The sequence below is a fragment of the Vigna unguiculata genome, chromosome 4, assembly GCF_004118075.2.
Source record: "Vigna unguiculata cultivar IT97K-499-35 chromosome 4, ASM411807v1, whole genome shotgun sequence".
Classification (NCBI taxonomy): domain Eukaryota; kingdom Viridiplantae; phylum Streptophyta; class Magnoliopsida; order Fabales; family Fabaceae; genus Vigna; species Vigna unguiculata.
Genome location: NC_040282.1, coordinates 32,051,559 through 32,078,804, shown reverse-complemented (window position 1 = coordinate 32,078,804; position 27,246 = coordinate 32,051,559). Strand labels below are relative to the sequence as shown.

The 27,246-nt window shown below is 29.8% G+C and overlaps 2 protein-coding genes, 2 long non-coding RNA genes and 1 other non-coding gene across 6 annotated transcripts; 1 reads left to right on the top strand and 4 right to left on the bottom strand.

Annotated features, from left to right (window-relative positions):
• Positions 1-401: 401 nt before the first annotated feature.
• On the bottom strand, positions 402-2,492 carry LOC114182428. Its single transcript, XR_003604088.1, has 2 exons — positions 2,321-2,492; positions 402-811 (listed from the first exon to the last, which is right to left on the bottom strand). It is a non-coding gene; the product is annotated as an uncharacterized LOC114182428 (long non-coding RNA).
• A 928-nt stretch (positions 2,493-3,420) lies between these two features.
• Positions 3,421-3,493, bottom strand: TRNAF-GAA. The gene has a single exon. It is a non-coding gene; the product is annotated as a tRNA-Phe (tRNA).
• A 9,862-nt stretch (positions 3,494-13,355) lies between these two features.
• LOC114180402 (UDP-rhamnose/UDP-galactose transporter 6) lies at positions 13,356-17,505 on the top strand. 2 transcript variants are annotated; one of them, XM_028066715.1, is made up of 6 exons: positions 13,356-13,523; positions 14,846-15,085; positions 15,218-15,402; positions 15,482-15,682; positions 15,891-16,052; positions 16,861-17,505. In XM_028066715.1, the coding sequence occupies exons 2-6, from the start codon at positions 14,956-14,958 to the stop codon at positions 17,146-17,148; spliced, it is 966 nt and encodes a 321-aa protein (XP_027922516.1). In that variant the 5' UTR covers positions 13,356-13,523; positions 14,846-14,955; the 3' UTR covers positions 17,149-17,505. The 2 variants fall into 2 exon arrangements, with proteins under 2 accessions (XP_027922516.1, XP_027922517.1); XM_028066716.1 differs by having other exon boundaries at positions 13,379-13,523; positions 14,898-15,085; positions 16,861-17,148.
• Positions 17,506-21,065: 3,560 nt separating this feature from the next.
• LOC114181383 (40S ribosomal protein S18-like) lies at positions 21,066-23,198 on the bottom strand. The gene is made up of 4 exons (XM_028067823.1): positions 23,043-23,198; positions 22,766-22,926; positions 22,167-22,355; positions 21,066-21,362 (listed from the first exon to the last, which is right to left on the bottom strand). The coding sequence occupies exons 1-4, from the start codon at positions 23,043-23,045 to the stop codon at positions 21,257-21,259; spliced, it is 459 nt and encodes a 152-aa protein (XP_027923624.1). The 5' UTR covers positions 23,046-23,198; the 3' UTR covers positions 21,066-21,256.
• A 1,727-nt stretch (positions 23,199-24,925) lies between these two features.
• LOC114181163 lies at positions 24,926-26,545 on the bottom strand. Its single transcript, XR_003603757.1, has 3 exons — positions 26,448-26,545; positions 26,269-26,338; positions 24,926-25,100 (listed from the first exon to the last, which is right to left on the bottom strand). It is a non-coding gene; the product is annotated as an uncharacterized LOC114181163 (long non-coding RNA).
• Positions 26,546-27,246: the final 701 nt, after the last annotated feature.

The window sequence follows — 27,246 nt, the reverse complement described above, 5'->3', positions numbered from 1 at the left end:
AAGAATTTTTTACATTTTGAAAAATAAATATATTTATATAAATAAAGACTTGTTATTTTGAATTAATTGTAAAACAATCCTTTTCTATTTATGCTACCTAATTCATTAACATTAAGTGATTGAGTTGATTTCAAAAAATATCTCTTAAATTCACACTCTTTTCGAAAACGAACAACGTTACTAATTCGTTATTTTTATTAGGAATATTTTAGTCTAAAAATATTAATAAAGAGACATGATGATTAAGTTTTATATTTAAAAAACATTACCTTTTATTTGAATCTTGTATTGTAGAGAGTATAATTAATTTTTTCTTTGGTGATTCAAACATAAATCTACTAATTATTAGGAAGGAGAACTCTACAAAAATAACTTTCACAACAATAAATACATAAAAGATATGTTCAAGAAATTACCAAAACACTTTCATATACTAACTGACTAAAGAAATTATTACAACTTCACCAAATAAAAGACAACAACAACAACTTCACTGAAATATCAATGACCTGAAAAGTTTCTTCAACATAGAACTAAACTTAACCAAGAAAAGAAAACCAAGTGTTGGATTAGTATAATACATCTAAAAAGACTGAACATAGTGGTGAATTATGATGTAATACATAAGTGAAAGTGTTCAATAAAAAAGATAAAAACTCATTAATATGTCATATATTCTATGAGTCTTTCTCTATTTTTATTTGACACTTCTTTTATCATGAGAGAGACACTGATCATGATGAACGTAATTTGTTTTAAAAATTATGTCCTGGTAGATCCCATGGAAGGTCTCGTTCTTCAACTGGAACCGCTGCAAATTACAAACAAATAGATACTTCAATTTAAAACTAAATTAATAATGGTATAGTCATATATAAACAAATAACCCCGAGAAACTAAAAATAATAAATTATACAAGATTACTAGGACGACAAAAATACTCGTGGTCCCGATGTTATTTACGGATAAAATTCATGACGGATAGTTGATACATGCAAGTATTTGTTATCCACATATAGTGAATATTTTAATACTCATTTATAAACGGGTCGGGTGCGGGTATTATATTATCTTTATTCATGGAAGCCCGTTATCTGCAAAAAAGTAAAATTTAATTTATGTTTTATTAAGTTAAATTTAATTAAAATTAAATTTTAATTTATATTTTATTAGATTAAATTAAATTAAATTAAAATTAATTTAATTTTATATTTTTTTGTAATTTTATTTACATTTTACTTTAAAAAATTATAAAATATTCTTTTTTAAATATTCATGGGTATCCACGGATACCCACAAATTTTAAAATACTCATTGATATTTTTTAAATGGTACCCGACAGGTAAATGGTCAAAAATTTTTTTTTACAAGTCGGGTTGTTGGTAGACAATATTCGTACCCAACCCGTTGTCATCCCTAATGATTAACCGTGCAAAAATCAGATAAACCGAATCAATTTAAATGAATTATAATATGTCAAATAAAAAATTCACCAAACTATTTTTGATTTATTAAAAATTTAACGAAAAAAATTGATCCATTTTTATTTATTTGATAAAAGTTAAATCTATTTTTCACAATTTTTTTGAATAAACATTCAAATCCTATATAAAAATAATATATTTGAAAATTTGAAAAATACACTTTTAAAACTATCCAGAGAAAATTGTGTAGAAAAATTAAAAAAGATTCAATTATGGAAAAAAATGATTGGATTAGTTTTGATAAAAATATTCATTTAATTTTGAAAAACGATAAAATAAATAACAACTATGCATAAAATTTAATAAATGAATCTAATCCAATATTGTCTTTATAATCTTCTAATTGATTAATGGAAAAAACCTACTTATCTATAAATGATCGTGGATAAATTTATATTTGAGTTGCATGTTATTTCATTTAATAGTAGATTCCACCAATATGATCATGATATTAATTTACATATACAATTTCCACTTTTCAAGTTTTCTTCACACAACTTTTCTTATTTGAGCATGATAATTCAAGCATTCAAACAAACAATTCTTATAAACGTGAAAAGACCGAGACATTAAGAAATAATCAATTTAAATACTAATTTATAAATTAAAAATTATTGGTAACTAAAATAGTTTAAAAAATCATAATTGATCATTTGATAACTAAAATAATTTTTATTATAAATTGTTCTCTAAATCAGTCACTAACATTAACTATCTAAGTTTTGACCACTAAAAAAATTTATTTCTAAATTAGAAATTTGGTTTCTAAATTAATATCTTAACATATTTTTTAGTCATAAAATTATCCATGAAAGTGAGAAAATGATTGAACTTACATGATTTTGGTGCCTTAAGCAGCTGAGGCTGAGCTTGAGCCTTGGTAGTCCTCCAAAGGAAACCCTTTGCCCTTTTGCCAAACTTGAGTGAAAGGAAGAACTCAAAGCATGAAGCCATTTTATATATTGTGATTGATTATTGTTCTCTCTTATATATATTGTGATTGATTATTGTACCTTGACAAGTGTGTATGTGTATTTATAGTGTTTATAAGTCTCAGTTTTTTTTTTTGGTTAGTCAAACATGGGGTCTCTTTCTTGACCTAGTCAACTTGATCAATTTGTTTTTCTTTTATGATATACAATATGAAGAATGATGCATGCTACTTGCATTAGGACTTCGTCTGGTCTTGTTTTTGGGTACACCCTTATCTTTTTCTTATCAAAGATGTTAGAAAAAAAAAATTCTGAGAGAAAAGTTTTGTTTGTAGTAATGTGTTTGTGGTTGATTCCATGTTAAAGCAATAATTGAACGTGAATTTTTGTATTAAATATTGTGTCTTTTTAAAATTTGTGAGTGTATTTAATTATTGCACTTCTATTTTCTTTATAAATTATAAAGAAGCTGAAATCTTATAATAAAATCCCATAAATAAAGCATTTAGATTAAGTTATCTTTCTATGTGCGTCTATTTTATGATATTTATTTATTGACATTTATTGGATCGATCCCATTGAATCTATTAAATTGTGTGCTAGAATAATTCAATCTCCTCTGTGTAATTATTTTACCAGGATACAGTATCCAAATCAAATTGTTACCCGCTTTCATCTTTGATTAAATATCGGAATAGGAAAAAAAAGTAAAGACTCAATGTTTTTAATTATGAATCTAAAATAATAAAATATTATCTAATAAATTTATAAAATTTTAAATTTAAGAATGTTGTTAATAACTAACTATTGCATGGGATAGTCAACATTAACTCAAAAATGACAAAAGAAGTCAATGCAAATATTAAAATAAAAAGGAAAATAAGTAAATTAGTTTTAAAAATGTTTTTAATTCTAATCTATTTTTATCTTTAAGATTTATGTTTTCTATCTTTTGGTCTAAATCACACATCTCAATTCAGATTAAATTGGTAAAACATTAAAAATGCGGTGAACGTGGATCGAACACGTGACCTTCAGATCTTCAGTCTGACGCTCTCCCAACTGAGCTATCCCCGCTTGATATTTGTAATGTGTACATTATGGTTTTATATTTTATCTATATATTGAAAGAAAAAGTTTAAATATTTGAATAACTAGTTAATTAAGCTAAACAATTAATGAATGAAATACAAAAATAAGAAAAAAAAAAAACAATTATTAGGAACATAAGAAAATTTCAAATATATTAGAGTGTAAAAAACATATATAAACAACAAGTTATTAACACTGGGCATAGATGGAACTAAAACGAGATTGTTTTATCTTAATCAATTTCAAAGTTTCATTTTCAAGTTTTATACAATTGTTGTGTTAAATACTCCAAGTGGGATATCATTCATTTAAAATAATTCATTTAAAATAATCCTACTTAACTTCAGTAAGATGGTCTCTAATAAAATATGCTTATGATTCTAAAAAAATTTAAAAGGATGAAATTTAAGTAATTATATATGCCAGGCACAAAAATATAAAAAATACATGTGAGATTTGTTATCTAAACAAATTAAAATTGAAATTTGGATTTGAAAATATCTTCAATAACTTGATATGATGTATTAGTACTCAAAATTTAAATTGAGTTGAATGAACTAACTTCAAAGAGATATAAAATAAAAATAAAAATATTCGTGTGAGAGAATAATTTTGTAAGTTAACGTGAAAATAAAATATTTTTTAATAATCTTCTCATTATTCAAGATTGAAAACATGTAGTTTTGATGTAAAACTAGATTAGATATATTGTTATACCATTTGAAGTTGTATTTTTATTTATATTTTTATACATACGAACATAATTCATGGATTAAAATAAAATAATATAAATTGAATTAAAAAATTAAATCAAATTGAACTATTTTTAAGTACTTAAACTATGTGAATTGTTTGAATTTTTATATTTGCCAGTCTCACAAGTTACACTTTAGATTAGTTTAAATAATCTTATTTAAAGATAAGTTATTTTTTTTAAAAAACAAAATTAATATAATAATTTAATTTAGTTTTTTTAAACAATTCAATTGTTTTCGAACAATTCAACTAAATTTAGTATTATGTTACCATATATTTTTGTTTTGAACATTTGGATCAATGACATTTTCTCTGGTGTGAACTTAGCACTTAATTACTTCCCCTAATAGATCCTAATAATAATGTGAAAAGGCAATATATATATATATATATATATATATATATATATATATATATATATATATACCTTTTGACTGTTAGTATATTTTATGTTTCTTTGACATTTTTATTTACATATATAATCACTTCCCTGAATAGAGCATATAATAATGTGAATGGGGAATATATGTTCTTTGACTATTAATTAATGTATACTTTATTTTTCTGAAAGTCTTACAAAATTTGTTGCACTTATAAATTGATTATTGTCAGAGTTAATGAGAATTACATTAATGTATTTTTGTTATCATAGGAGTTACGATAAAACAAATTAACATCTACAGCACGGTTTTTATGCATATAATATATAATAAGGTTATGCATACTACATATAATAAATTTATATTTTCTTAAAAAAAGTCATCATGTGGGAATCTTTGTATTTTTGTATAAATTTTAATAATTTACACGAGACAATTTTATTCAAAAGTTCGTGGTGAACATTAATATAATTGTTTGGAAACACTTGAAAGAGAGAATTGTGTCCTTGATGGAAATTAATAGGGTCTAATCCGTTAGTAAAGATTAAAATATTTTGTAATTTTACGTTTAACTATAAAAATATTTCGTTAAACTGATTATATGTTAAAAAACAGTAGATATTGTTTTCTAACTAATTAGGCTTATTTTATTTTCATTTTAGCACCTATTTCAAATCCACAGAGTTTGATTTTGTTCTATTTTAAACCATAAATTTATATGTAATTGGTATTTTCTATGTTTAAATGCTGAAATTGAGTTTGATTTTAATGGTCTTATTACTCACAAGAAAAAGTCCTCGTTGATTTGTTGAATATACATACCTATACCTATACATACATACATATATATATATATATATATATATATATATATATATATATATATATATATTTCACATTACAATTAGTATTTTTAACTCGTCTGAAATTTGCATGTTGCAGTTTGCTTATTTCTACAAACAATTGAACAAACCACTGTAGAATAATTTGGCACATATATTCTCCTCTTTTGAAAACAATCACATGTAATAGTTCTTTTATTACATATAACGTATCATTCATATTCTCCATGTTGCAAGAGAAAAGTATAATGAAAATCTAATGATATTTAACATTATTCAAGAATTCAATATGACACATGGTCTCATGTGTGTGAACTTAACTAACATAATCTCTTACTATTTAAATATATACGTATAATCTAAAAGAATGGTATAACAACAGTTTTCAAATAGCTTTATAATATTAAAAATTAAAATAGTATTTTAAAATGATGTGATTCTCACATGTATTAAAAAGAAAAGTATGCGTAAATTTCTTTACGTGAGAGATTATTCTTTAATATTCAAAAAATTCAATAAGATGAAATCATTTTAACACTTTCTCTTTATGAAAGATTTTTTCGGTATTCAAGAATCCAATCAGATGAATGATAATCCATATTTACTCCCTATGACTTACTATTTTATTATCTCTTTACTCGATGGATTGAGAGAAAATATCCTATTTGTGTTAGTGATTTATATAGATATAAAGTCTATGTTAGTTATTGATATCAAGTCTATTATTATGCTAGATCCATCAAGCAACGATCATTATCTGGAAATTGCTCCTCCTTAACCCAATTATTTTTCTATTCTTCATTTATTGTTAATTTATTTACTTATTAGTTCCTTTAATTAACAAGTCATATGTCTCTCACATTAAATCTTATATTCTTCGTTTTAGTTGTGACATTATATATGTTTATGAACCAATAAACAAACATTAGTGCAAAAAATACGTTTTACACCTCAATATTATACTTGTTTTAATCCACCGGGTATAAAAGTAAGGTCGTGACAACTTTGTAAATAACACGACAACTTCTATATCGGTTATAACTCCAATTGGGATAGAACTGTTGAAAGAAACACATTCTATACCTGTTATACCTCAAACCGATATAGAAATGAAAGGGGGCAATAATTTTGTAATAATGGAGAAGTTATTCTATATCGGTTAGTTACTATACCCAGTATAAAAATGAAATGTTATTCTTACGTCATTCCCACATTTCACATTCACTTCTTCATAGTACAAATATTTCTTTCCTTCTCCCTCTCACACTCTCGCTTTTTCCTCTGGCGTTGTTCGTCCAAGGTTCCTTATCATGGTGGTTGCGCTGGTGGTCATTGTTGTTATTCACTCTTGGGCTAGGGTGTGTTGGTTGTGGTCATGCATTCCTTTCTTCTTATGGTGGTGTTGGTGGTGCTCGTACTCTTCTATGGTTGTCTGTCATTGCTAGAAAAGGTTTGTGAGTGTTGGTGTGGCTCATCGTTGGTGGGTAATAGTTGTTCACACTCTTTTTATGGTGCTTTGGTGATGCTCATTGTGCATTCCCTTCTTCCTCTCGCGCTCTCGCACTCTCCTATGGTGGTGGTCATCTTTCATTATTGGTAAAATTTTATCCTTATTTAGGGTTTGGGTGAAGCATAGTCCAAGTAAGTTTGAACCTATTCTATGTTTTTCGTGTTTTTCTTGAAGCATAGTATAATGAAATTTCACTGTGATTCTTTTCTTCAAATTCAGCTTATATGTTGTGAAATCTGTTTAATTTGTTGTTGTGCTTATTTACTTGAATGTGTCTTTGATCTGTTTGATATCTATTTTTAGATGTTGTGTGACATAGGATATTATATGTTGTGTGATGCCTTGGATGGTATCTTACACCAGAGGTTTTGTATTTTTAGTGGTCATCATAATCATCAAATAATTTGTAGCATAATAAAAATGGACACCGTACGAGTCCTAATTAATAGGACTGTTTAACAATGAGATATTATTCTCTTAAATTGTTATGACTTTTTACTAATTAGCAACATATAATAGCTATGTTGACTATGAACATAAGAGAACCTCTTTTACATAAAAAGAGAGAATGTTTCCAATCTAATATTTTGAAGTGAGGTGTAAACAACCCAATCCATTGATTAATTATTTGTGTGGGTGTTTGGTGGTGGGTTAAGTTCATAGATTGGACTGCGTGTTTGGCTATTTTTTAACTCTAACTAAAAGCAGGGGTGTTGGTTTATATGCACAACAATGGATCAGAGTTGGATAAATTTTATATGCACAACAAATGAGTATGAGAGTATAGTAGAATTTTTTTTTTTGCAAAGATGAATGTTTCAGACAATAAAAAAAGATTTATTCCCCATGTGTTAATTGTTTGAATGAGAGAAAATTGCCAACTAAAGTATTCAGAAGCATGATCTTTGATGGTTTCCTGCAAAGCTACACAAAGTGGACTGTTAGGAATCCAAGTGTGAGTCTAAGTCCCACATTGACCAAAATTGAGAAAGTAGAGAACCATATAAGGATCAAGGCCCATAAACCCATTGTCTTAAGGTTTTGGGTTGAGAGTGGTGTCAGTGTCTTATGTGGTTGGGCTCAGGTCTCATTGGTGTGTTGTTCTCCCCAGTGAAACCCTCCTTATAAACCTAACAAGTGATATCAGAGCTGATGGTTAAAACCGGCTCAGACGAGTGCAGTATGGTCCTAATATCGAAAGTCTTCCTGGCAAGGGTCCCAGGTAAGGGTTCCAGGTAAGCGTGTCTCGTTAAGAATAACGGCGGTACAGAAAAGGGCAGAAAATGAGTACTCGTGGTTGGGCAGCTTCTGCGAGGGTGTGTTGTTCTCCCCAGTGAAACCCCCTCTGTAAAATCTGACAGTGGACATGACATGGTGAATTAATAGACATGTCAAGTGTACATGTGTCTAAAGTAGAAGCAAAATAATTTTATTTAGAGATGGGTGAGCGGCTAGAGGAAATGATTTGTGATATTAGACATGATTTCTTTCAATGTGCTCATGTATATGTCAATTTGTGCAGTGACGCAAAAAAAAAAACTTTATATACAGAATGCACTAAGTATAATCACCACATTTGAGCAAGCATCCAAAAGTCAAGCATGAAAGGATGCCATAAAGTCTAAGATTACAACAACTGAGAAAAATGGAACATGGGAACTAACAGATCTACCAACAGTAGCAAAGAAGACTGGTGTTAAAATGGTATTTAAGACCAAGCTAAATGAAAAATGAGAAGTAGATAAATGTAAAGCTCGTCTTATAGCAAAGGGGTACACTTAACAAGCTGGAATCGATTACACTGAGATATTTGCCCCCGTGGCAATATGGGATACCATTCGACTAACCTTGACCATTGCAACTAGTAGCAGATGGAAAATTTATCAATTTGATGTCAATGGTGAATTCTTACACGAAGATATAATAGAGAAAGTGTATGTAGAACAACTAAAGGGATTTCAAGTAAAAGGTATAGAAGACAAAGTATATAAACTCAAAAAAGATCTCTATGGGCTTAAGCAGGCCCCTCGAGCATGGTTCAACAAGATAAAATCATACTTTGTCAAGGAAGGTTTTGAAATAAACACGAGTGATCACACTTTGTTTACAAAGAAGGAAGGGGGAGCATATGTTTTTATCGTGAACTTGTATGTGGATGACAACATCTTTATAGGAAATAGTGAGAAAATATTCGAGGAATTCAAGAGCTTTGAAAAAGGAATTTGAGATGATCGATCTAGGATACATGAGACATTTTCTTGGTGTAAAAATGACACAACTTCAAATGGAATTTTCATTTGTCAGAAGAATTATGCTAACGAAGTCTTAGAAAGATTTGGTTTACAAAATTGTTCATCTGTCAAAAATCCAATTGTTCCAAGGTGCAAGCTCAAAAAGGATGATGGAGGGTTGAAGGTTGATGCTACCACTTATAAACAAATGGTGGGAAGTCTTATGTATTTAACTTCCACTAGGCCAGACTTGATGTATGTTGTGAGTCTGGTGGCTCATTTCATGTAAGCTCCGACGATTATGCATCAAAAAGTTGTGAAAAAGGTCCTATGCTATTTAAAAGGAACCATTAAACCGAGATTGTTTTACAAAAGAGAGGGAGGTGAACATTTGGTATCTTTCTGTGATAATGATTATGCTAGAGACCTTAAAGACTAAAAGAGTACTTTAGGGAATGATTTTAAGATGTCAAATGGTTTAGTTGTTTGGAGTTTGAAAAAGCAGCCTGTGGTGTGACGACATGCCTCTAGCCAATGAGCCTATAATTAGAGTTATGACTAGGAGGATACAAGAAGACTGAACCTCCTCTAAGCATGACAAGCCCAAGTTAAAGTTCATCTGGACTAAGGAGGATGGGAAGACCTAGTCTAGTACTTTGTATTTGTAACTATTAGGCTATGGTTTATTTTTGGGCTTTGTATTTTGGACCCAATAGTATAAAGCTTTCTTTGAACCATGTATTTGGACCTAGAATGGAGTTTGGGCCTAGAAAGAGTTGGGCTTGAGAATAGGAGACACATTAACCCTAATTTGGAGTGCTAACTTGGACAATAAGTTAGAGTTAATGCTCTCTTTTGTGGGCCTACAAGCATGGAACATGTGACTTGCTTATGTGGCTAGTCAAACTTGTGGCATGACTTCTTTTGGCTCCAAAATTCAATTTTCTAGATCACTTTTCCTCCCATTTTTGAAGACACCTTGCTCTCCTTTTCTTCTATAAATAGAAAACTCTAAGCCATGTAAAATTGATTCATGAGTGTAGTAAAGTTAGTTTGTTAAGATGACTCTAGACTTTGCTTTTGTGAATTAACCTAGGCTAGAGTCCCCCTTGAGTGTTGGCCTAACCTCACTTAAGAACCTCACAAATCACCATCACTAAACCTCCTCCTCTCCTTTCTACAATGCTTCCACGCTTTCATTCATGCAAAGACTCATTCATCTCATGCACATGGAGTTCTAGCTTGAAGATGGACTCATAATGGTGTTTCTATCCACCATTGAGATTGAATTTATTTCTGCAGTAGCTTGTGTTGCTCAAAGTATTTGGATGATACATGTAGTTCAGAGATTGGGGATTAAGCAAAGTAAGTGCATTATATTATGTGATAACAGCTCAACAATTAAACCGTCAAAGAATCTTGTGATGCATGGTAAGAGTAAGCATATTCATGTTCAATTTCATTTTCTTCGAGAATTGACAAATCAAGGAGAAGTTGAATTAGTGCACTATGTTACTAAGGATCAACTACTTGATACCAAGGCCTTGAAACTTGAAGTATTCGTGAAATTGAGAGAAAGACTTGGAATATGTAACATTGAAGGAATAAATTGACTTTGTTTTTCTTGAATAATAGTTCAGTTTAAGGGAGGGTTTGTTTGAAGAATGTCATTGTATGTGGAACATGTTATTTCTAGTCAGTTTTTAATAAACCTATTCTTTATGAATAAGATTCTTTGTTGATTTGTTTATTCAGAAGAAATAGCCATGATCTAGTCATAGGTCCATTTTTTACGCTTTTTCTATGTTTTTGTACTGGCTATATAAAGTGATTCTTTCATTGAATAAATTAAGCTTAACAACTACCACATAATCTAGTTTTAACAAAAAGAAAGTAGTAGAAGATGTTTTCCATGCATGGTTTTGCAAGCAGATGGTACTAAACTTGCCTCTAGCTCTTCTGATGATTATATCTTCTGGATTCTCCATTGATTAAGTTAGGAAACTAAAAGAGGTAGTGTGTTGATGACCTTGTGAATACCACAAGTAGGAGTCATCACTAAGGGAAAAGCAAGCATCCCATGAGTGTTGACCAACTCCGATTTCAACATTGCTTCAATGAAATTTGAAAAGCTTGAACATCATTAGGTTTTCAAATTTCGAATAAATAAGATTTTTTCATGGAAAAGGACAGAAAACTAAAATAATGTGAGAAAAAAAGGAGATCATGATTCCACAATATGGTTTTTCACAAAGAAGGAGATAAAGTGACAATAATGAATCCCAAAGAAAAAACCAAAGCAAATCAGGGAAGCAAGACAAAAAAAATTAAAATCATAAATGCAAAAAAAAAAAAAAAATCTTGAAATGCATGAATGAAATTAGGTTGCCATATTAGTACAATAACAAGAAAGAGAGAAGAGAGGCAAGACGTGGATGACATATTGATAGAGAATATGCTCGGCAAAGAAAGAAAGAACAATGAGACTAGTGTTATAGAAGATTTTGTGGATTTTTAAACATGAAAAAGGATACGAGAGAAGAGAGTGAATAGTGTGTGGATTGACATGAAAAAGGATACTAGAAGAACTACGTGTAAGAACTAAAGACAATCATGTTAACCATTTAATCTCCAAACTTGGTTAAAATATTGATAATTGACATTATCATGTTTTTATTTTTGTTTTTTTTATCTTTTATTATTATCTTTTTCGATATTTCAATTTTATTTACTAAAATTGGTAAAGATAAGTATTTAGTTCACATATTTAATATTTTGAAGATAAGAGGAAATATCAAAAAAATTAAGAAGAATATTAACAGAATTTGATTATCAAAGATATCACCAAGAGGATATATTTATAAAGTTGGTTACTCCAATACAAAATAATGTACAAAGTTGTAGGCTCAGTCCAATTCGAGCTACTCGCCTAGTGAATGTCCACTTGGCTAGCGAATTGTGGGTAACTCGCTCAACGAATAAAGTCGCCCAACGAGCTGCGAGTTGCGAGAAATCTATAAATTGAGGGTGGCAAAGGTCAAAACACACGTTTAGGAGAAAGACACCTGACCTACCTGACCCAAAAACACTTAACAGTTGAAGAGCATTCTGAATGTTGGAGGTGTTCATTTTCATCATTATTTTAACATTAAGTATGTTTAAGAATAACTAACTACCTCATTCAAGGTGGTTGAGTGTAATGTATTCTTAACTCTTTGTGAATTTCCACCACTCTTATGTCTATTCTTATTTTAACACATGATTATTGACTGCATATGTGTGAGTACTTGTTGATTTAAAGATAGTTTAGAAAACCTAATTGACATATAACAACTAATATATTTCACATACTACCCATAGATGTGAAACATGTAGTCATTCATAACATCAGAACTTGATCATTAATGCAAACTTATGATAAAAATTACTAGACATTGAGTTTTTATTATTTCAGTCTAAACTTGTTGGTAAGATATTATGATTTGTTACAAAATGTATGAATGTTAGAAAAGGAATTAGAAATATATTGTTTAGTGTTTTGCTTTGAATTGAATCATGAAACCCAATCCTAGTAAAACTTTTACCATATATTTTCTTAAATGAAATTAATTGTTTTTATTGTGTGATTTTTTTTTTTGCTTTTCTAGTTTTAAATTTATTTCTCATTCATTAATATTGAAAATTCATAACCTTCATTAGTAAATAAACATATTATTTCTTATAGAATTTTTTATTTTATTACTTATGCAATTTGGTACACTGGTCAATTTCTTAACAAATATATTTCATTTTCTTTTTGATTTTTTTAAGAAATTTTCTCCAAATGACACATGTAAAAAGTTGTTGCTTGTATACCTTCATTTGTATTCATTTGTTTATTTGTTTATGCATATTTATATATTTGTATTTGTATATTTTATAGATTAATTGCCCTTAATAGTGTTAATGATAATGTTTAAGAAAAATAATTCACATCTTTAATTTCACTAATGCCGTTATAATGAATTATACAAAGAGAAAATTTAATATTGATGCAGATATGAAAACTAAATGACCATTTTTTTTATGAATAAAGAAACCGAATACTTAATAAGAAAAAAAAAGAGAGAATTTAACTTTGGAATAAAATAGAAACCAAAAGGAATGGTTTGGTTCCGTACCATTTCCACTGAAAAAAAAAAAAAAAACAAAGTGAGAAACTCGAACATCATCAAATCTCAGACACAATCAAAAGTTTCATTTCTCTTCTTCCATTTTCTCACGCTATCAGCATCAACGGTGACACGTCAATGAACGGTAAGCTTCTTCTTCTCTCTTTATCACCATCTTGTTTGTGATTTTCCCCCACCCCATTCTTGAACTGAATCTTAAAAGTTTGCAATTTGACGCTGAACCCATGGAAAACTAGAATTTTATGAATACGAGGTTGTCCCTTCCGTGATCTCATCCATCTCTCAACTAATTTTCAATGCTGCCATTCTGGATCTGAGACCCCTCTTTGGATCTGGCTGTGGTGGATGTGATAAATAGAATGTGATGATCTCTATTTGTGATTAGAGGTGAAAGTTGTGTTGCATTGTGAAATCTTGGTATGGGTGAATCATAATTTCCAATATCTGATGTGACTGCAGCCAACCGTGATTGATGAATTTTGTTGTTAGGCATCTATCACTTGGTAAATCAAAATCAGAATTTGAATTGATATTTTTTATTCAAATGGGTTGTACTTTGTCCAAAATTTGGTGTGTTAAATCTATTTTCTCGCAGATCTGGTGCTAATTGTGAACAGCATAGTTTTCTTAAGATGAACTTCTGCATTTTAAAACTGTGTCAGGATATCATGTGAACTTGAAAGCCATAATATTTTGAAGATATGGTGTGATTTTGTCAATGGAATTTATTCTTTGTGTTATTCTTTAAACATTTTAGTCTGTAAGTTGCCCTGTAGTTGCCTTGCCATAGTTGTTTCGAGGTTGCAAATCATATTTGTGTTTTGTGAATTATCCCTTTACTAGAAGAAAAATGCAATTTGCTGAGTATGGTTGAGAAAATGAAGATGTGATGTTACGTGAATGTCCTCAAAGGATATGATGTGGATTATTTAGTTTTAGTATTTAAATCTTGAAATAGTGATAGGCTAGAAGAGTTTCGGAGAGCTTCTATACTGGCAAAGCTCTATATTTCCAGTAGAGAAGTTCTTGAAAACACTTCTAACTTGTATTCAATCAGGTCCGAAGTATTATGAATCTTGGCCGTATCTTATGTGTACGTAGCAATTCTTTTTATAAATGTTACTGAATAATGCTGATATCTAGTCTGTAACAATGCCCTTATTGTGTTGGTGTCAAATTTCCACCAAAATAGACCTTTCCTCGCACATAAGACAGAACAAATGGGGTAGATTCTAGAGTTTACACATTAATCATTGGTAGTTTCTTAAATAAATTACCAGGAAGTTATTAAAAATTACGAGATGGGTGGCCTTTCTTTCACTTGTTAGTTTCTGATCCTTTTGAAAGTCATAAGATAATTTAGATTACAGTTGTTATGTAGAATGATTGATTTTCAATAATTTAATCTAGATCTGAAATTTTCTTTTTCTCCTTCAACTTTTCCAGGCTTCCCTTTTTGCTAGATGAATTGACTGGCATGTCATTTTATTGTGGATAGAGTGCTATGGAGTTTAGGTAGGAAACACCAGTGGTAAAGTTTGAGAAGCAGAAAGAACATGGCTCCAGCTCGCAAGGCTGAGGAAAAGGCGGCGGCGGATGCAGCTGCATGGATATTCAATGTTGTTACATCTGTTGGAATTATCATTGTAAACAAAGCTTTGATGGCCACCCATGGCTTCAGTTTTGGTAATTACGTTCCCTTTTCAATTTCTTAATGACATCTTTGTTATTAGTCTACTTTTCCGTTTCCCAGGTTATGACCATGCTTTAATGTTAATTTCTTATATATTAATGCATTTTGTCTATCACCACTTGCAGCTACAACATTAACAGGCATGCACTTCGCTACCACAACTTTAATGACAGTCATACTAAAGATACTGGGATATGTCCAGCCTTCTCATTTACCCTTGTCAGAACTCTTAAAATTTGTTGTCTTTGCTAACTTCTCTATTGTTGGAATGAATGTTAGTTTAATGTGGAACTCAGTTGGATTTTATCAAGTGAGTTGGGCTGAGCTTTAACTATTGGTTTGTTCATTAATGTGTTCAGAAGTTATATCCACTTTTTAACCATTGGCAGATTGCAAAGTTAAGTATGATCCCCGTATCATGCCTGTTGGAAGTTGTTCTTGACAAGATTCGGTATTCAAGAGATACGAAACTGAGCATAGGTGTTGTTCTTTTGGGTGTTGGTGTTTGCACTGTTACTGATGTGAGTGTTAACGCAAGAGGATTCATTGCTGCCTTCGTTGCAGTGTGGAGCACTTCTATGCAACAATATGTACGTATGACATTTCTCCATGTGCCACTTATTAGCTTCCAAATTTAAGTGGCACTGTAAACTCACAAATATATGCTATTTCTCTAAGATGCATGCACAACTTATTTCAGCCTGATGTTTATTCTTCTGTGTTATTATACCTTAATTTGAATTTTATCTTATTAATTTGCACCTGGTACTGATGAATTCTTAAACTTTTTATATGCAGTATGTTCATTATCTTCAAAGGAAGTATTCTCTAAGTTCTTTCAACCTATTAGCACATACAGCACCTGCACAGGCCGCATCACTACTGTTTTTAGGACCTTTTCTAGATTTTTGGTTGACAGACACAAGAGTTGACAAATATGACTATAAGACTGCGTCGTTGGTAAGTTGTGGATAATGGAAAAATATTCATGTTAAATTTGGGCTTGTGCTTGGCTTCTGAAAGACTTCTTATACATAGTAATTACAATAACAAAGAAGCTTTTTCTCTGTTATTGTGGTTGGTTGGCTATGTGCATCAAATTAATCCATCATGTCTGTAAAAAGCCTATTTTTCAAAGAGATCATTTAGATCTAAATCCATTTGTTGGTTTCACTTAGGGTTTTTCATGGTGGTTTTCTAACTCTAATTATTGGGCTATCATCCCTTCTAACTGGGTCCTCCACTATCTTCATTTCACATGTCTAATCATCTTAGGCATTATTCTTCCATCCTTCTGTCAATAGTTGTCACTCCTACTTTATCTCTAGTATTCAATTTTTATCTCGTTTTTTATTTTTTGGGTGACCACTCCTCCAAAGCTACATTCTTATCTCTTCCATATTTCTGCTTTTGCACCTTTGGCCTCTAGAAGTTAATGAATATGTTTAACATAATATATGATATGACTTTCATAAAAAGATCAATCACATTTCATCAATAGCTTACAACTTTTGAGGGGAAAATCAACAAAATTTGATTCTCTAGTGCAAGAGTGAAACAAATGTTTTGGGAAACAAATTTGTGTAGGGTCCAAATTGAAGAATCTAATTTAGCTGTTGACTCACTAGTGTTTACTTCATTCAATGAAAATGTAGATGAACATGATAAACAATGAGAACTCATACATGACATCTTTTACTTTTGTTGTTTGATAATTACTTAACACTTTTACCTAGTTGCTGAATCATTTTTGTCTTGGTTTTGGCAGATATTTATATTCCTGTCATGCACCATTGCAGTTGGTACCAACCTAAGCCAATTTATCTGCATTGGCAGATTCACTGCTGTTTCCTTTCAAGTACTGGGACATATGAAGACAATACTTGTTTTAATCATGGGGTTCTTTTTCTTTGGTAAAGAGAATCTCAATCTCCAAGTGGTTTTTGGAATGGTTATAGCTGTTGTTGGAATGATTTGGTATGGCAATGCCTCATCCAAACCTGGTGGAAAGGAGCGCCGGAGCCATTCTCTTCCTACCAACAAGACAGAAACATGATAGTTTAAACAACATTCACTAATTTTTGTTGTGTTCAAGTGGGGTGGCATTATTTGCCAAAGTTGAGCATACGAAGATAGCTGATTCTAGGAAAGTGTTATAATTATTTAAATTAAACCTCATTGGTTCCTAATTATTTTCAACCACATTTTGTAATTCGTAAGATTTCATCTCTTTGGATTCTTAGGGCCATTTGATATTTCCTTATAGATCTAGCCCCCCAGCAAAAAATTTCATCTTTGGAATGATTAGATGAATATATTATATTCTTTGCTGACTCCTTATTCGAAACTTGTACTGTACTTTAACAGTGTGCAGTTGAAATTGATTCAGTCATTCATGTGTGAAACACATTAAGGCATACAAGTTTTTAGTATTCTTCTCTTATCTTTGATGTTAGGTAGAGATGTCTATACTTAATCACTACCAAGAGGAGATTGTTCTATTTTGCTTTATTTATTTATTTAAACATTTAAAGCTGATTAATTTAGTCACTATCATAATATACACCCCTTTTGGTTTTAGTCCCTAAAAAAGAAATCTTGATTATTTTGGTCATTGATAATATTTTTAATTGGATTTCACTATTACTATTTAGAAACGACATGAGAAAATGATGTTGAAAAATATCTGGCTGCTTAAACAGAAGGCGTATTAAAGGGACTTCAGAATAATTTAGATGGAAGCTTGAGTGTGTGTATATATAATATAAGTGACCAAACTTGTAGTTGTAATTTTTAGGGTATTGTAGGCATACATGCAATAATGAGGACTATAATAGATATTTTATGAAAAATGTTATTCAAATGAGATATATGTTACAAATGGGTAAAGAATGTCACCAAAAGTTTCATCATCACCAACTCCAACAAGAATGACATATTAGAGTCTCAAGGCAACAACAAAAGCTAGGTAATGAGTGTTCCATTGAACTAGTTTATGGAGTGTTAGCTCTAACCGATGTTTAGGTGAGACAATCCAAGCTCAAGTCAAGTTGAGTGAACTAAATCCAAACTTATGTTGAGTTGAATCGGCTTGAATTAAAGTTGAGCTAAATCGGTCTGATCTATGTTCAATAAACCTAATATTCATATATATTGAATCAATCTCATTGAATTTGATCTAATTGACAAAGTAGATTCAATCTAGATTAAATATAGATTTAATTCAATTTAAATTGGATGGGAAAAATCCAAATCAAACTAATTTATTTAAAATAGATCAGAATTATAAAAACGATGTATTTTATTGGATCTAAATTGAATTTAGATTAGATTTTGAAAAATTCAACCACCTTCTTTGTTGGTCCTCCTTTGTTCCTTTGAAATCATTCTTCTATTTTCTACAACAACTTCACCATACATAACATTTTGTGTCATATGAAACGATTCTTTCATTTTTGTACAATTGGCCTTTGCTTCACCTCCTCAATTTGCGAAACAACATATAAAAGTGAAAAAAATAAACCATAATACTTTGGATGAACGATATATTCTAGATCCTCGTGTTTTAAAAGGGATGGTCAATAAATCATTGTTTAACTGTATAGATATTTTTTAACTGTCTTTTTTAATACCAAATGAAAGAAGTGAGGTAACTTTGCATTAAAAGGATGGTCAATGGATTAATAATAACATTGTATTTAAAAGGGATGATCAATAGATATTTTTTAACTGTCTTTTTTAATACCGAACAGAATATGTTTTAATAACACTAAAGTTAGAGTGAAAAGTCACTAATCCTTCCCCATTTTTTCATGTAGCATATATAAGATATCAAGACTACTTAATTTCATAGATTATATCATAAATGTTATGAATTAATGATCGTACATTTGATACAATTACTCTTATGATTGATATGATTGATACATGATTCATTATTCTTTAGGTAATATTTTGTATTAACTATTTATTTATATGCTTCTTTGGTTATCATATGTTCTATAAACAAGATTCTTCCTATAATAAGACACACATAGAAAAGTTACTCTTTATTCTCTTATTCTCTATTCTTCCTTTCTTCCTTCTCTTATTAACTTCATTTCATAACAATAAATATTTTGTTAATAATTATAATAATTACACATCAATTCTATATTTAATATAATTAATTGTATTGCTATTTTTTTTTAATATTTACAAAATCATTGGTCATTCTCGTTTTTTTCATAAATTTTAATTAGCTCATCAGATTTTAAGTCGTCTGAATTGGATTCTCATTTTTTAAAATATATTGTAATTTAACCATTTTCGTTAATATAATACTAACAACGTTAAGTAATGTTCCATGTAAGGAATTTAACTGATGTGCCACGTGGTTTTTTTGTTTTGCTTGAACAACTCACCATTCCATGACTTTTATGTTGTTTGAATTAGAGGAAGAAATGTAAAATAACGAAGTTGTTTAGATATATTTACTATTAATATTTTTAATTTTTATTTATTATTTTAATAATTTATTTTAGGATTAAACTTCTCTTAGTTTTCGTTTTTTTTTCCAGACATTTCAATTAGGTTTTAAGTTGTCTCAATTGAGATTTCATTTTTAAAAATATATCGTAATTTGATGATTTGTATTAGTATATTATTAATGACATTAACTTATATGTTACATGTCAGCTAATAATTTTTTTAATAATTTTTTAATAATTTTTTTAAATTAAGAAAAAGAGAAAAACAATGGTTACATGTCAAATTAGAGTCCTACCATGTGCATTGGCAGAGGCAGTGTGACATAGTAATAATATTGTCATGTATCACTATCGAGACAAATGTCATGTGAAAAATCTCAATTTAATCCTTATATTTATTATTTGATTTTAATTTAGTCCCATTTTTTTAAATGGGAGCAATTTCATCTCTAACCAAATCAAAATCAAATTTAACTTTTACATAAATATTACGATGATAGTTTTAACAAAATTAAATTTATTTAAATTTATATTTTAAATTGAACTTTATTTAGATTTTGTTTTAAACATTTATATATGAATAATTTCTATGCAAATGTTAGAGTTAGTTTAAAAATAAAAATTTTATAAATTCAAATGTAAAATTTTACTTATAACAATTTAAAATGTCATAAATTGTTAAATAAATTTATTTTAAAATAGTTTTATAACAATTTAAAATGTTATGAATTGTTAAATAAAATTTTAAATAAATTTATTTATTTTAAATTGTTATAAAATTATCAATTATAATAAAAATATCATTATATCATTTATATAAAAATTAAATTTGATTTTAATTTAAAAATTTTTTGAGACTAAATTAAGACAACACAATATATTATTTCTTCCACATGATAAAATTCTAATTTGACACCTAACATTTTTTTCTATTTTTAATTAAAAAATATTAAAAAATTGAAAAAAAAAATCTAAAAGATTATTAGTTGACATGTAACATCTTTAATACTATACTAACAAAAATTACAAAATTGCAACACATTTTCAAAAATGAAATTTCATTTGAGACCCTCGAAACCTAATTAAAATTTCTAAACAAAAATGAAGAAAAGATTTAATCCTAAAATAAATTATTAAAATAATAAATAAAAATTAAAAACATTAATAGCAAATAAATATTTTCACCTTTTAATTTTTTTCACTCTTATCTCTATATTTAAACAACTTCATTCTTTTACATTTCTTCCTCTAATTCAAACATCATTAAAGTTATGGAATGGTGAATTGCTCAAGTAAATAACATGCTTTTCTAAATTGAAAGAAGTGACAAAAATAGTCTTTTTAATATAAATTAGCAAAATAAAACTTATTTATTTATTTACTTACGATTATTTCTTTTAACTTTCATCCCTACTAAATAACTTTCACTTTCTATTCGTATTTCTTCTACGTTCACTTTTAACTAAATGTTTCCTGTTTATGCACTCTGTTTGCACAATTCAAGTTCAATAAAATCAATCTCCTTATATAATATATATCTCAACACGACCAGACAGGTAAAGTACAAAAGAATATTGAAAGCATAACACTAAACAAGCAATAGAAATTTATGTTTTTATAGGGACACGACAAAACAAAACTCAAAATTTGCTTCAATAACAATATGAATCCTCATAATAGATAAAATGTAACAGCTTAACGCTTCTTAGAGACACCAACAGTTTTACCCCTGCGACCAGTTGTCTTGGTATGCTGACCTCGAACACGAAGACCCCAGTAGTGCCTCAAACCACGGTGATTTCTGCATAATAATAGTAAGAATACCTCAAATCAACTGTTATTATTACCTAATAAATCATTCTTCATTGTCAAAAAGGTAGGCGAACAGTTAAACAATCAAGAAAAGAAGAAGACGATTAACAACATGAATCCAAATTAATATGGGAAGAACAGAAATCTATCAGAATGCTTCATTAAATATTTAATCAGAAAATGATTCATTCATCAGATATCATCAAGCAGATGATTTTTGAGTCTCTTGAGCTTATCTTCATATTCAACTTATATCTGTAATTGTCAACAAGGCTTTGTCTACACAGAGACTTGTTTTGAACAGGATGAGCATCACTCAACGGCTATGATGCACAGATATATAATAGGTATATCGGATACGGTACACCGATACGTTTATTTTGAAAATAATACAATACTATACTTGACATATGCATATTAAAAACTGTATAATAATTCTTAAAAATAAGATAAATATATGATTAATGTTATGTGAATCCAAATAAAATCATATATATTAAAGTTGTTAATGTTGTATGAATCCAAACAAATTATAAATTATTGTCATTGTTGCTTTATAGATTATATACTTCATTGTTAAATATCGGTAAAGTAGGTTAAAGTATCGAATATGGATACATGATCCAACTTGACATATCGGTGTATCATAGCTCAACCCTAATGGGTACCACGGTAACCTTCATCGATATCAAATGGCTACAACTATACTGAAAACCATCAATCCCAACCCAATAGAACAAGAAATTACCCTTTCTAATAGAAATACTTTCTCAACCAAGGTTAAAAAATTCACCTGATTTTCTTCAACCGCTCCAAATCATCCCTCAACTTCATATCCAGAGCATTTGAAACCACCTGAGAATATTTCCCATCCTTGTAGTCCTTCTTTCTGTTCAAAAACCAATCCGGGACCTTGAATTGCCTTGGGTTGGCAACCACAGTCATAAGATTATCTAACTCTGCAGCAGTCAATTCACCAGCCCTGAAAAAAAAAAACCAAAATTCATTAAAATCAAAATCCAACTTAAAAGTGAAAGTAACAGAGCACGTTCCAATAAAAACATCATCAAATTAAAGAAGAAACAAAAATTATGTGAATAAAGAAAAGCATATAACAAAGGTTTGTAACCATCATAGGTTCTCGTTTTAATTATCATAAAAGAACAACACCAAAAGCAATCAAAGACTGGCATCTAACTTTTGTAACGAAAAAAAAATGACACAAATTCTAAACATCAAAAGGCTATTCAATAAGTTTTTACACCCTTAAGAACCGATTTAACAAGGTTTTAGGGATGACAACAAATTGAGAATTCATTACACATATATAGAATACTGAAAAAGTATATATTTGAACAAAAAGAAAAAGAAAATGGCTTCATGAAACCGAACCTCTTGTTCATGTCGACATCGGCTTTTTTGCAGACAATGTTAGCGAATCGTCTGCCAATACCTTTGATCGAGGTAAGAGCGAACATTATTTTCTGCTTACCATCTACGTTCGTGTTCAGCACACGCAGAATGTGCTGGAAATCCTCGTTTGCCACCACAGACTGCAATCAAGACCATATCAAAAGCTCAATTCTCCAAACACAGAAAAAAAAAAAAAAAAACAACTTTTGAAATTGCAAAAAGAGAAAAACGCATCTTTTAAAGATGGGAACGATACCATTTTCTTCGCTGAAGCTCTTGACCTATGTAGATTAGGGATTTGTACAATAGGGTTTCGGAGTTCTGTGCCACCCCTCCTATCGTTGCTCTTCACACTCAATTTTATTCACTAGGGTTTTCATGCAGAGCATAGAGAGAAAAGGGGGAATGACCATTTTGCCCTATGCATGCTTACTTTAAGATTAATAGATAAAAAAATAAAAATAAATTTAATCAAGGTTTTAGCCCTTACAATTTAAGATTAATCCCGTTTTTTTTATCTTAATTTTGCTTAACTTCAGAAAAAATATTTGCTTTTTTTTATTTTATTTTGAGAACAAAAATGTTTTGTTATTTTATTTGAAAGGTCATAATTCCACTTCCTTCAAAATTTAAAGATTAAAACTGTGAATAAAAAAAATACTCTTAACTTTATTTACTTTAATTTTTTATATTGAATTATTAGTCTTGTGTTTTTCGATTTTTACGCTTTTCTTCAAATTAAATAAACCATCTACGGTTATTATTTACTTACAATTTTTGAGTACATAATTGTTGTTTGGATTGAAAGTTGTAGTTGTTGTGATCATTTATTTGACAATTCATGTAAATGGCTATTCATTACGTTAGTTGCAATACCAACTTGCATTCCCTTTCTTCATCTTTTTTTGTTTCATAAGGTAAATAAATATATTAACCCAAAGTGGAATTTTATAATCACATTCCCTCTCTTAGAAGTACTGACACTTAGAATGTTGTGAACATATTAATAAAACAATATGCATAGAAGATTAAAAATGTTTTTTTTTCATAATTTATAATACTATTTATCTATATTTATATATAAAGTTTTTTTTCATCCACATTTATTTTCCAATTTTATTCTTTAATTTTTTTAAATTAAAATAATTATTTTAATTATATATATATATATATATATATATATATATATATATATATATATAAAGTAGACTTTAATCCTACTTTGTAAGATGATAAGATATTAAGAAGTGAACTTCAAACTTAACTCAATCTCATAAAATCAAATATGTTTTTGGTCTTTCAATTTTGAGTAAAAATTAGAATTAACCCCTCTTGAAAAACCTTGAACCGATTTAGTCCATCATTTTTAGAAATGCGTAAATTTAGTCCTTTAAACTAAATTTTGTTAAGTTTATTTGACGTTTCAAATGTGTTTCTCAGCTAACATTGAAGCGAACATGTTTCAAATATATTTAAAACGTTAAATAAACTTAACAAAATTTGGTTTAAAAAACTAAATATACGCATTTCTAACCCTAAAATCAATTTGTAAAAGTGAGGTTTACACTCATTTATATACTTTAAATTTGGTCTTATCTCTAGTTGAGACTTCCAAAATATATATATATATATATATATATATATAATAAATATTTTTTTTTGTAAATTTTATTTATGGTACTCAATATTATATTCTCTTCTGGCTAAAATTTTTAATTTTGTAATGTACTCCACCGTTTACTCACATTTGTTAAATGATAGATTATTTTATTTGGGTTGGTTGATGTTTTTATTTTGTGTCCTGTAAAAGTTGTACATTTTGCAATCCCCGATAAAAAAAATATTTTTATTTCTCTATTCTGATGTCTTGTTTGTTAAATGACGTTAACAACCGGTATGATTCTACATGTATTTTTTGAATATTTTATCTAAAGAAAGAAAATTAATCAACATAATGAAAACAAAGTTATTTCATCTTAATTAGGTGTTAATTGTAACGTCCAAATAAATAGATAAAATCCATTTAATAAAAATTCCACATACATAAATATCTAGATATACATAAATATCTAGAGAGTACGAAGATTTAGGATAAGAAGTACTTCGTACCCCAACATATCCAAAAACATAAAAGAGGTCTCACACGGTCTAAAACAAAGTATACTAGTGAACTAATTGTACTAGGTCTTGTACAAACAAGAAAATCATAACTAATAAATCCTTTAGCGATGGCCCCATAGTGGGCCCAATACCCGTCCAATCCATCAAGTTGTAGCATTCCTATCATCATTATCACTGCCAGTAGTTCTCACATCTGCTCACATCAATAGAATCGATGATCATCGCAATAGGAGAAAAACCACATACAAGACAACCAAACAAGCAAGCAGGGTAAGCTAGTGTAAAAAAATCTTATATCACAACAGTCAACATGCAGTGCCAGAGTCAAACATGAATAGCAGGCATTCACACATGGATTACCAAAATCATTTAAGACCCCCAAGACTTGACTATCTGGATACGCATAAGGAGGCACCACCACGTGGCAGTGGAATTATGTTCTAGCAATGAGGCGTCACCATGAGGCCTTCGCGGAATTATACCCTTACAAGAGGCACCACCACGTGGCCTTCGTGGAATTACATCCTGGCCTTGAGGCACCACCATGAACTCCCACTATGAGGTTCATGGAATTAAGTCCAATAGGTTAGGCACCACCAAGGACTCCCCTCAAGAAGGTCCATGGGATTACGTCCAATAGATGAGGCGCCACCAAGAACTCTCACTACAAGAGTCATGGAATTACGCCCTACCCACACTTTGTACATGTTTCACCAACCAATCAGAAAGTTCTCATAATACTAATATCATGTATAAACAACCAATCATACAACTCATGCTTTCCAACTCATACACAATGAAGCAACATATCATTTCCACCCCAACCTCATATATTAATCACGGCATCATCCCTCAAATCATTCAAGTATAGTATTCAAGCCAGGCAAACAAGCAACCACATCATTAACCATTCACATTATAGCACACCACTCGCCCCAGTCTCGCTCAGGCTAGAAGACTCGCTCAGGTGAGGGAGATCCTCTCGCTCAGGCGAGTCCCTTCTCGCCTAGGCGAGAGCTTGGTAGTGGAACAGTGGCTCTTGCGAATTCTCGCTCAGGCGAGTCCCTTCTCGCCTAAGCAAGATTACACCTCACTCAAAATGGAGGCGAGTCGCCTAAGTGACAACTCGTACATGAAGGCTTGGGCGAGTCTCTGTTAGTCTCGCCTAGGCGAGATAGGCTCACTTGGGCGAGAAAACCAGTGCTCGTCACTGTTCAGTCGTGCAAAACACATAAACAACACCAAAATCACATTTCAACCAATGTCCAGCAATCAAATCATGAGCACACCTCAAGGATATGACTTAAACTCAGAAAAACATGCAGAAATCATAAATAACCGTAAACCCTAGCTTCCCTTACCTGGAAAGGGCTTATACGAGACTTCGACACCAACTACGGAGTGCAACAACTCGAGGAATAATCTTAGAAACTGGAAGAACAGCGGGCCAGTAAAAGAACAGAGTTACTATGGAACCCTAAATGGAAGAACACGAAAATAAGCTTTAGGGAGTACAAGTACGAGCTTGAGAAACACTTACATGGAGCAAAAAAGAAAAACTGAGCTCGAGAAATCTTGGCCAAGATCGGAGTTAAGCCCTAGCAGAGCGTTCTGAAAGGAAGAGGGGCAACGCTTAAGGTTCTGTTTTGCAAGAATGAAACTGAATTGGAAACCCTAACAGCTTTAGGGCCTTAGCACCCTATGGGCCAGCCCTTAAGCCCAACAGATTAAGACCAACTCTTAAACATTAGGGCAGAAATAAAACTGGACCTTACATTACTTTCTTTTTTTTCTTTTACCTTAGCTGGCTATGAAATCCATTCCGGATGAAGATCTACCTAATTTAACATGTCACTATGTTTTGTGTCACAAAATAAAAAAAAAAATCAAATGGCAAAGTGTATAACTCATTTAGGAAATCATTACATTCATGACTAACAACAAAAATTAGAACAAATTCAAAAACAAACACCCTAAAAATAAATATATTTAAATAAAATTAGAAAACAAAATTTATATATAATTTTTAATCTACTTAGTTATATAAAAAATTAACTAATTTATCATTTATAGGAGATCATTGTTTTTAGTAGAATTTTAATGTATAGGATTTTAGTTTTTTTTAATCTTCTTTAAGTTCCATAATTAAATAGAAATTGTTAAAAAAAATACAAACTAAATTTAAAAGGAAATACATTGCATTGATTTTCTTTTAAAAGAAGAAAATAGGTTGAAACATAATACAAATGCAATTTCTATTACGTTACTAACACAACTAATTAATTGAAGGATCTGAAAAAACAATTGAACCAGAAATATAAATAAAAAATAAAAGAATC